This window comes from Halyomorpha halys, unplaced genomic scaffold (assembly GCF_000696795.3).
Source record: "Halyomorpha halys isolate HHAL.00 unplaced genomic scaffold, Hhal_1.1 Scaffold1330.1, whole genome shotgun sequence".
Lineage (NCBI taxonomy): Eukaryota > Metazoa > Arthropoda > Insecta > Hemiptera > Pentatomidae > Halyomorpha > Halyomorpha halys.
In genome coordinates, this window is record NW_027108305.1 from 330,905 (window position 1) to 342,970 (window position 12,066).

At 33.2% G+C, this 12,066-nt stretch overlaps 1 protein-coding gene across 1 annotated transcript in view; it reads left to right on the top strand.

The window, feature by feature from the left end:
- Window positions 1–12,063, top strand: part of LOC106689327 (uncharacterized) — a gene marked incomplete at its 3' end in the record, with an annotated part of 12,242 nt that extends 179 nt beyond the window's left edge. The window contains exons 2-6 of the mRNA XM_067046656.1: window positions 6,262–6,732; window positions 10,331–10,453; window positions 10,543–10,656; window positions 10,746–10,868; window positions 11,952–12,063. Of these exons, the coding sequence (XP_066902757.1) occupies window positions 6,262–6,732; window positions 10,331–10,453; window positions 10,543–10,656; window positions 10,746–10,868; window positions 11,952–12,063 (943 nt within the window). The remainder of the gene's footprint in view (window positions 1–6,261; window positions 6,733–10,330; window positions 10,454–10,542; window positions 10,657–10,745; window positions 10,869–11,951) is intronic.
- Between the last annotated feature and the right edge of the window lie 3 nt (window positions 12,064–12,066).

Genomic DNA, 12,066 nt, shown 5'->3' on the forward strand with positions numbered 1-12,066 from the left:
ATTAAGTGTAGATTAAATTAAATTAATTTATTTATATTTAGAATATTAAATAATTAATCAATAAAGTTGGTTAGCAATTAGCAGAGTTGGGCAAATGACGAGAGACGAATGATTTTTTATTTGTGAATTTTCTACTCGAATAATCAATTAATCGTACAAAACATATGAGTAACAATACGATTACTTTTTTATTCGTCATTATTTTACACGAATAATCAATTATTTGGGGGAAACAAATCGAATAGCCATTTGAATACTTTTATATTCGTCCATTTTATGGAAAAATATTCTCTTATTCGAAAAGATTAAATGATTAACCATCCGAATACATTTGTATTTGTATAAAGACGACTTTTTGTCTTACAGCTTTACATAGATATATTTTATGTTCGCGTATAGATTAATTTTAACTTTTCTGATTTCTAACATATAAGGGTTCCTTTTCATGTTTTGAGATATGTAGAATATGAAAATACTATAGATTTATTTTAATTTTTCTGATTTATAACATGTTAAGGTCCCTTTATATGTTTCGGGATATGTAGAATATGAAAATGCTATAGATTTTAAGACCGCGTATCGATTAATTTCAACTTTCTTGATTTCTAACATATTACGGTATCTTAATATATATTGAGATATGTAGTACAAGAAAATGCTATCGATTTTAAGATTGCCTATCAATTTATTTGAACTTTCTTGATTTCCAACATGTTAGGGTCACTTTATATGTTTTGAGATATGTATAATATGAAAATACTATCGATTTATTTTAACTTTTCTGATTTCTAACATGTTAGGGCCTCTTTATGTTTTGAGATATGCATATTTCTTGTCTTAGTTAAAACAAATCGATAGTATTTTCATATTCTACATATCTCAAAACATATAAAGTGACCCTAACATCTTCGGGATCAAGAAAGATAAAATAAATCGAAACGCGATAAGTAAATCGATATGCGATCATAAAATCAATAGCATTTTCATTTTTGGCATATATTGAGACATATAAAGAGACCCTAACGTGTTAGAAATCAGAAAAGTTCATATAAATCGATGAGCGATCACAGAATCGATATCATTTTCATATTCTGCATTCCTTAAAACGTATAAAGGGACCCTAACACGTTAGAAATTAAAGGAATTAAAAGACTTTAGAGAAGAATTAAAACGAATTAAACCTTTCTTAATGAACAGTCCTCAACCACGGAAATTTTACTAAGGTTTCTGGTCCGGAACTTTACGGCACAAATTAAATGCATTTGAACTGTTCAATTACGGTCCCCCTCTCTACTCCGAATGCAAACATCAATTTAATAACCGAGCAGTGGCTTTTTACTCCTCTATAGCCGGCCGAATCAATAATATGACAATATGAATATACAAACTCACGATTTCTAGAACCAACAAATATTGACCGTTATGAGATATCTAGTTATTATGTACCTAAGTATCCAGTGTATGTATACATCTCATTGTGTATATATCATAAAAAATAAAATAAATCACTCCCCCAATATTTAAGGTTTTACGTTTCTATATACTCATAATCCAAAAATCCAATAAAATGAGTCCGTGGTCTGTCTACGTCTTTTATTAATATCCAGACGATACCTGTTTCATGCGCTAAAATAAAATTGGACGTAAAAAAAAATATATACTCCTTAAATGTAGGTGTCCGTTATCAGACGTTTCACTGTAATTATAATTCTATTCTATACATTTAAAAATACAATCAATATAGTTTAAGATCATTCAATTAAATAGACATAATCATATTTTAAACAAAAAACATGCCAGCCTGAAGATTCAATAGAATGCGATGTGCCAAAAGGAGGTTCTGTCATTATAATTTTTTTTTGTTTTAAATAACCTTTAACATCTACTATACGGGGAGAGAGGGGTTATCCTAGAAGTAACCAACCTGTTCCAACGGAGTGGGAGGGTCGAGTTTTCACTTCGTGGGACCGCCACGAAATAACTCAATCTGCCCAGTCCAGAATATAATCGAAGCCATTGTAGTTATGATGTTGCTGTGGTGAAGCCTCAACTTCCTCATCTACAATGTCCTAATGTATTAATAGCTGGTGATGTTTAAATGTAGCCAACCAAATTACGTCTTTGTTGATTATTCACCACACGATTTTATATGTTAATTACGAAATCACCACATTTTATAATTTTTTTTTTCTTAAAAAAGATTTTCAGTCAGTTTTTCGAGAAAAGATGTATTTGATAATTAATTGAAAATAAATTAATTGATGATTAGGATAACGGATAATTTTCCCTATTAACATTTACAAGTGAAGGAAATACAATAAACGCAAATACATAACTCAATCAACAACAAATTTAGAAAAATTTATGATACAAAAATTAATTGATACATTAAAAGTTATAATAACTGGCTAGTTTATTATGAGCTCAGGCTATATCCCTATAGGAATGCAACCCAAATCTTAATCCCTGATGAATTCTAATTCAAACCCAAAGTCAGCCAAATCCTCAATATTCGAATATAATTTCACTAAATTAAAATAAAAAAATTAAAGAATAAATCTAAATAATGAAGTTTTACCTGCAAAGATTAAATATTCCCTTATGGATCGAAGCACCACTTTCTCAGAGCAATGTTCGACATTTCTTAAATAATAAATAATTAGTTTAAACTAATAAAACTAATTCATTCGACAATTCGAAACACAAAACAATGGTTCCTCAACTTGTAGAATACATCCCTTCACAAATATTAACACCCAAAACGTGAGAAAAAAAAAGATAAGTAATGAAATGGCCAATAAGGAAGACGAACAATATTTTTCAATACAGATTATCTATATAATAGACTTCCTACTGATTTTAAAAAGACAATGAAGCCCGATTATTCAAAAGACCGCTTAACCAGAAACAAAAATTAATTTATTTTAACAAAATTAACATGATTGTGGTAGAGGAACGATAATAATTAATGGAGATAATCAATTAATTTGTTGGCCAATCACTTGTCCATTCGAGAGAACGATCGATATTGACCGTTAGAGATTGTCGATTGTTATAGCGAGAGTGATGAGGAGAAATACGAAAGAAGTTTAGTTTGAGATGGTAACTTTAGTGTAGCGAAATTTCGATATCGCCCACAAGTATCAGTTTGTTAAATAAAAATTTGTTTTTTATTCTGTTGTTTCTTGGCCCTGTTATCCCGCTAGTCACGTGGATCAATCCGATTCAACTAGACTTGAAAAATACTAGCCGGGTGTCTATAACATGGCCAATAATTTTGTACTATGTTATCTGTATCCGTGCATTTTTTTATTTTTATTTATTTAATGTAATTTACAGCTGTACAAAATAATAGATACAATAAGTAAATTGGACGAATGTTTCAAACAGTTGAAAATCTTGGGAAGAAACCACCTATTGGTGGTACTTTAAATTAGAAGATCCCGTGGCCATCTTCTTTTCAGACGCCTCGGAGGATAATCAGGGATTGTTAAGGATGAGAGATTAAGAACTAATGGGTTAGGATGGATAAGGAGTTTGGAATGAAAAGACGCATTATTAGTGCATTTAAATGTAATTACACACTTATTGTTTTTTTGTCTTAGCTTAGTAAAAGAACAGCGGATTGTATTAAATTTATTGGTTGAGTCATAAGTAACTTCCTTTTTTTTTTTATAATACATTTATTATGCTCTTACTAAATAAAAAAATTATAGTAATTAATTTATTTATTTTTTAAAAAAATTATTGTATTCTGGGACATATGTCCCCTAAAAATAAATACATGGTTGATACATTAAGATTTTTGTCTGGCAAGTACTTACAAGTTTTCAATAAGCTAAATGAAATTACATTGGGATATTGGCTTAACTACTGTTTATAATGATAATTAATATATGCCTATTTATTTCATTACAATGATGCGGAGGTTTGGTTATACAATAAGTGAAGGAATAGTCGTTTAAAGGAAAGAATGGATGAGGCCAGGCGAATGGAAATAGGAAGAGAATTCCAGAAAGAGGTTGCAAGTATGACGAAGGATTTGCTAAAGAAGATGGTTCTATAGAAGGGCATATATAAATCAATCGGTTTGGATCTGGTGTTTAATGATTGGATGGATGAACGAAGAGTGAGGAAATCAAGGATATAGGTAGAATTTTTGATTAATGAACTTGGAATAGGAAAACACTAAGGAGGTATTGCCTTCGGGAGGTTGGATAGAGCCACTTTAACTCGGTAGACTTGAGAGCGCCTTGGGAACCCAAAGATAAATCTTACACAACAATTCAACAATTTATTATGTATTCAACACTAATATCTATAACCTTCTCCTATCTTTCTGGCAGTTTATTAATTCCTTCTCAGTAAAATGAGGTTGGTTTGAACTGGAAGAAGTTTTTAACAGCCTGCTTGACTTTCTCTTCAGAATGGAAGGGTTTTCCATTCAAAGGGACAGAAAAGGTCCGGCGAGTAAGCTGGGTGTGGTGAACAGATTATGCAAGCTCAAGAATTTTTTATTGGGTCACCCTTCCTGTATCTGGTCGCGCATTGTCGTTTAAAAGAATGACGTTTCTGCGATTGACTAGTGTAGGACGCTTTTCATTGTGTTTCATTTGCACTCTTTGCTACTGCTGGACGTATCTATCCGCAGTAATCGTAAAATTTTACTTTGACAACTCGTGGTGAATTATTCCTTGACTATCCCACCATACAGACGATAGAACTTTTAGCTATGGATGCTTGCTTTCGGATCTGGTAGGGGTGGTTGATCCTTATTAAGCCACTATCTTTCGCGGACGATATTGTCATTGGTAACCTATTTTCATCGCTTGTTACAACTCTGTTTAAAAAAAGGCCCAATTTTTATATTTCTAGTAGAAGACTTGTGGCGATTGACATGCGATCTTCTTTTTTCCGTTCACTGAGATTGTGAGGTAGCCATACTTCTAACTTGCTGACTTTCCCTAAGGTAGCGGTATTTTGAACAGTTGATTATGATAAATTCAACCTTTCTTGTTCATTGACGTGGATTTTACTCCAAAGTTGTCATTAAAGTCGGAAGGACGTCCCACCCTCGGTTTGTATTTTAAGGTCGTATCTCCAGAACGGAATTTTATAAACCAATTTCTAACTGCTTGATCAGTTTTAGTCCTTCACCATAGACACTGCATATTTTTTCAGCTGTCGCCTATGCTCTATTATCTTTTTTAAATTCGCAAAGCATTACATGACGAGTATGTGTTTTTCTATTTCAGTTTAGCGTAACGTGTAGCACATAAAACGGTTGGCAAAAGATTAACTGTAGCCTCGCCTATACGCCAATGCGGCAACGTTAATATTAAATGTTCAAAAACCGAACAATGCTTCCTATAAAATTGTCTACAAATTTTGTTTTTAGGTAAAAGCAAGTTAAATTCGTTTTAAGCATTTTATAAAAAACTTAAATAATAATTGTTATCACAAAATATACAAGTATTTGAGAATTTTTTTCCTACCAATATCCGTTTGATTTGATCCGAAAGTTCAAGTAACTTGCATTAACTGATCCGGATTTTATAAAAATTCAACATTACTCCATCCATTGGAAAACTGGATTTATGCTCTAAACACCATTACTCCATCCATTGGAAAACTGAATTTATGCTCTAAACAGCATTACTCCATCCATTGGAAAACTAAATTTATGTTCTAAACCTTATCATACGCAATAGTTTGGCTTCAATACTTCTTTTTTTTCTAATCCCAATGGGTCCTGATGAGAACAACGGTTTGAGAGTAGCCTAGTCCTAAGAAGGGACTGAGGAATTGAATCTTTTGGAAAAGATGGTATTAGTTTGTGTTCGTCTGGTGATTACGGCGCTCAACAGTTTTGTTGAGTCAGTTGAGTTCCTAGTCCGTAGTCTAGACTGAGTCAGTTTATGTGGGTCTGCCATCTTTGTGGTCGTCCAGTCGGTATCAAAGTCCTGAATAGTGTACTGTGCGAAACAGTACTGGAGGCTATCAAAAAATTGTCTTAAATACCTTAATTGTTAATAATTATAACTGTTGATAATAGTAAACAATTTTTTGGGGAAGAAAAGTTACTTCCAATAAAGAATCTTCTTATTAATTTATTTCAAACTATTTGTATTTATTACTTAATGAATGATAATAAATAAATTAATAAAAATTATTAATCACTAAATCTTAGTATAACGAACAAATAGAGTATTTAATATTTTAAATAAAATTTAAAAAAATATTTATTCGCTATTGTTTTAGATACAACCTCTTATGGAACTACAACTGAAGTACCATGCAATCATACACACACAAAACCACACACGACTACAACTGAAGTACCATGCGATCATACAGACATGACGCCACATCCGGCTACAAAATCTCCTGGAACCACCAGAAGATTAACAACTACTACACCACACAAAACAAAACCAACCACACGTGAAACACCGAGACCCACAAGAACAACAGCAAAACCTACTACACCATCAAAAAGAACCAAATCCACCACAATCACACAAACACCACCACCATGCCATCATGAACATACACAAACGACTTCATCGAAACCTACATCACAGAAAACAACGTCCAAAAGACCGACGTCACCAACAACAGGGCCATCACAACAAACAAGGAGCTCAACTTCGTCAGAAACAACGTCCTCTCCACATCAAGGATCGACGCAGACGTCTGAACCGACATCTTCAGGTTCATCCGAGTCTACAGGTATACTTTTCTATCTTCTCTCCGGCATATCTTGTCCCGAGATTAGCTGTAACAACCCTAGCACTTTAGTTAAATTTATTTCTGGTTTATGAAACAAGAATCATTAGGCTAAAATCCTTCTTCTTGTTTCCGAAACTAATTAATCTTTAATCTGGACTAGGTTTGTTTACCCATCATTGCCAAAATTGAATATATTTTCTGAATTATATTTAGAGTGGAGATCAGAGTACATTGGGTCAACCTCCCACTTGCACCTTGGATTATGACTTTATCTTGAGAAATATATATTTATATAAATGGGACTTCAATAAATAACATAAAAAATTGTGTTTATTGATAAGTCATAATACATTTAAAAAAATAATACATCTTTGCTCAAATTAATTTACTATATCTATATACTTCATTCGTTGAGAAATAATGCATCTCAAATTCTGAAAAGTAAACAAGCAAGTTGCTCGAATTATAGACAACGCGATGACAGACTTGCAGATATGGTTCTTAGGGTCGGCCATGATACAAGATGAATATCAATAACTCATGGTACAATTATATGACAATATTTTTTTGGCATAGATTCTTATCAAAGTTTTAAGGTATATTGCTTGGAACTTGCATTTATTGTAACCTAAATAGATTAAAAAATATAAAAACTAATAATTTTGAGCGAATATACGTATCCTAATGATGAAAAATCATCAAATACAATATAGCCTAATCTGGGGCTACAGGTATACATTTATAGTTTTCTTATTAATATGTTATTCGAATCCGACAATGACGAAAATTAAAATTGTTACCCATTTTTAATAATAAGTAAATAAACTGTTAAATACATTTTATCTAGATAGAAAGTTAGATAAGAAACAGATATACTATTTCAAGGTAGTCTATCTAATCGAAAACATCCTGGCTTCCTGATAGGAAATAACGAAAGAATGTAATATAAATGATAGACAATTTCTTTAAAGAGGGCTGTTTAAGGAAGGCGCCCCCTCACTTCTGAACAGAAATTCATGATGCCATCTAGTGGCAAGGATAAGCGGTATGAAGCCTGGGCAGTCATCTTGGTCCCCAAAACAAAGAGGTCAGAACCAACAGAGTAGCTATCTTGACCTGTAATAGGGAAGAAAGAGATTACAAGTAATTCTCTATTTAAACCAGCTTACCAGCATAGTAATTAATTTGGGTAATATCCCCCAACTTTTACTCCGGGGAATATCTAAGTTAAAAAAGGGCAGTATAGTGGATACAAAAACATACGTGATCGTACTTTTTCCAGAAGAAATAAACATATAATTTCTTTTACTTTATTTTGTGCTAATAACAATGGTCCGTATTAATTTTTACATGTGAAGAAAATAGAAACCCGTAGAACCTAATTAACAACAACTAATGAATTTATCTGAGGAAAAGAGAGTCAGGGGAAAATGCCAGAAAAAATAATATACTAATAAACCAAAATTATTTATTTGTACCGACGTTTGGACCTGATATTCAGGCCTCATCAAAGCTGAGAACACAAGAAAAAGATAACAACCATCACTCAGAGAAACATAAAAATAAAGTAAAATAATAAACAAATACGGAAATATACATAACAATGAATTAAGTAGCAATTAATTGATTAATAACGATGGAAGTAGATAGTAGCTGATTGATAACAATAGAAGATGAAATGTAATATTATAGAAGTAAGAATTATACTAAGTGTGAAATAAATACAAAGGGCAAGAAAAATAATTACAGTCATAGAGGTGAGTTAAAAATAAATACGCTAAAAATGAATGTGTCTGGGGAAAAAATGAATAAGAAGGAACAAAGGAGAAGGAATATGGAGGATGGAAAAGAACGAAACATTAGAAACGAGAGGAAGACATACATGCTCCGGCAGATTTTCTGTCTAAGTAATTGAATCATAACTTCACCGTTAGAGAGCGTGCAAAACAAAAAACAAGTATGTTGAATCGAATGGAAACAGTAACCGCCAAGTATGAGTGATCATAAAAAACCTTTAAGATAGAATAAAGAAGAAAAAATTAAATTAAATTAAAGTTTAAAGAGTAAAGTTACATAATAACTAGTGTGAAATAAAAAACTATGAGAACGAAAGGTCAAAAAATTATAGAAAAATATAGTTGGGCTGAATAAATGAGTGATAATGAAAAAGAGAAAATGGAAATGACTTGTAGGCGAAAGTAGACTGTACAATATACTAAAAGGAGAATGAACGAAGAAAAAAGTGGAGTGTCAGTAATATAGTAAGTAAAATAAAATAAAAAAATTATGAGTGTTTTAATAAATTAACTATTTGGGAATAGGCTAGGGTCAACTGCCTGATGGAAGTTATCTCTTTTTTGTTTTTTCAGCCCTGATGAAGGAATGAAATACTGGTCGAAACGTCAACACAAACAAATAAGTTTGTTTATTTGTATATTTATTTTCTGATCGCACCCCCGACTATCTTCTCCTCATATTAATCTACGGTCAACTATAAACATCTCATAATTTATTCGAGCAAAATAATTATATTCAGAGTAACAGTTGTAATAATGATAATAATTTGTTAGTTTGGTATCAGTTCATAGTTTTCACCTAAAATATAATCCTTTATTTATATATTTACATCTTTCCTTTTAGAAGCATGGGTTTTCACGGAGTAAGTGTGTAGTTTACTACTCTTATCAATCCACATGGAAAAAATGAAAAAAGATCATCTTCAATTTCGTCCATCAGAGATTATTCCGAGAGCAAGTGGCTGTCTTTTTCTACAGACGAGCTTGAAGTATTTTGCAACCTTTTACGAACGCTTCAAAGGACGAATAGATTCTTTTGTTATGAGAAAGTGGAAGATGCTGTGGGTAAATATGCTGTCACCTGTCTTCAGCTGGAAGCTGTTTCTAAGTGCCTCTATCGTGGTGCAGGTCGTCACGTTGTGAAGTTAATATACGAACAACAAAATACAAGCACTAATACTTTTTGATTCATGAAGAGGACGACAATAAGCGATGCTACAGGAGTTGAAAAGTAAAAATCGTAAAAGTCAACATTGTACAGGTCAGCGAAATGATACCAAGTACAAACTAGAAGACTAAAACTATTGGTTTCTAATTTGCCTTAAATCAGGGCCCAGAGAGACACTTCACATTTGGGTGTCTGGCCTTTTGCCTTTTTACTCCATACAAGGTTATTTCTGATCCAGAGAGGGAGAGGAGGAGGTTATCCTACTGGCTTTCAGCCTATTCAAACCGGAATGGAAGGGTCCAGTTCTTATTCCGAGGGGATGAAACAAAATAAAAGTCAAACGGCATTCGACAGACGCCGGCTAAGCTGCCGCCATTACTACAAGTAAAAACGGCCTCATTACAAAAACCTCCAATCTCTATAGCGGATATGTCATCATCAATATTTCTAATAAAGCATGTTACCCAAAACCGCACTAAAAAAAAACCCTGTCCTTCGTCACGTAATATACCACACTATCCAACCACGACGAGAGTCAGGATGTTAACTTCAGCAAGATAAAAATTTCCTAAAAATTATTTCAATCGAATCAAGAAAGAAGTTAAAATAATTTTAGTTATAATTCTATTCAAAGGTCCATCAGAAGGAACCGGCTCAACACCACCATCTACAGGCAGTACATCCCCGTCAGGATCGTCGCCATCTGAATCTACAGAACCGACGCCAGTGACATCATCAGGCTCAACCGAGTCTACAGGTAAACACATATATATTTCTTTTTAATCTGTTATTCCCAATACAACAAAATTGGACACTAAATTCGTTTCTTTATAATTCGATAAAAAGGTCCATCCGGAGGAACCGGCTCGACGCCGCCATCTACAGGCAGTACATCCCCGTCAGGATCGTCACCATCTGAATCTACAGAAGTGACATCATCAGGCTCAACCGAGTCTACAGGTAAACACATATATATTTCTTTTTAATCTGTTATTCCCAATACAACAAAATTGGACACTAAATTTGTTTCTTTATAATTCGATAAAAAGGTCCATCCGGAGGAACCGGCTCCACACCGCCATCTACAGGCAGTACATCCCCGTCAGGATCGTCGCCATCTGAATCTACAGAACCGACACCTGTAACATCATCAGGCTCAACCGAGTCTTCAGGTATACATTGAAAACGTTTAGATTAACTGTTATTTTAATTTGACAAATACGAAACTTAAATTTGTTCCGTTCAATACGGCCTTTTGGGGCGAGGGGCGATTCGTAAATGAAAGACCTACCTCTTCCCCAGATAAAAAAAAAATTGTTCGCTTGTTCGGGTGATAAAAAAAAAATAAAAAAACCGAGGAACCGAAATGAATCATAAACACACAAAAATAATAAAGAAAAAAATCTTCCAACTGATATACAAATTTAATTAAATTAAAATATATACAAATGAAAATAAAAAAATAAATATTAATGTTGTTTTTAAAAAATAATAGTGTGTGAAGTAAAAAAGAAAATATTTTTATATATGTATAAAACAAAACAATTTCCTTTACTCAAGAAATAATCTGTAACTTAAAAACAAACAAAAAAATATGAAGTTCGTGAAGGAATGAGAGAAAAAAGTCACTCAGTACTGGGGGTCGATATGCGCGTATCAATTATATTTCACTTCCGCAACATCCAGATGTCGATGATTGGGTGGGTGAGGGTCCCGATTTATACCCCAAATTCTCGGTGCCTCAAAAGCTGTGAGCCGGTGGGTGCCTCTCAACTCTGGCTCAGCCCCTAGACTCTAGGACTCTAGGCAGCGGACTGTACACTCCTTTATCAGTCTGTATACAGGCCGTAATCACATTGCAGCCAGCAATGTTGTTGAATGTGCCGAGCCGCAGTGATGTAGTTATATTATACACGCACCATAACAACTTCCTTAACTGTTCGTGATTTATTCTAATTTAATTGTAATTACAAAAAATAAAGACTGAATAGTGATAAAAAAAGAAATTTACTTATCTTTAAAAAAAAAAAAAAAACCATTTGGAAGTATAATGTAATTAAATTAAAAAAAAGATAAATACACTTTTCGGCGTTAACACTGCCTTTAAACCATCTGAACCTACAGGACAAACGCGTGTAACATCTTCTGGCTCAACCGAGTCTACAGGTAAACGAATATATGTTTCTTTTTAATCTGTTGTCCCAATACAACAAAATTGGACACTACAATTTGTTCTTTTATAATTCTATTTAAAGGTTCATCCGAAGAAACCGGTTCGACGCCGCCATCTACAGGCAGTACATCTCCGTCAGGATCACCATCTGAACCTACAGGACCGACACCTGTAACATCATCAGGCTCAACCGAGTC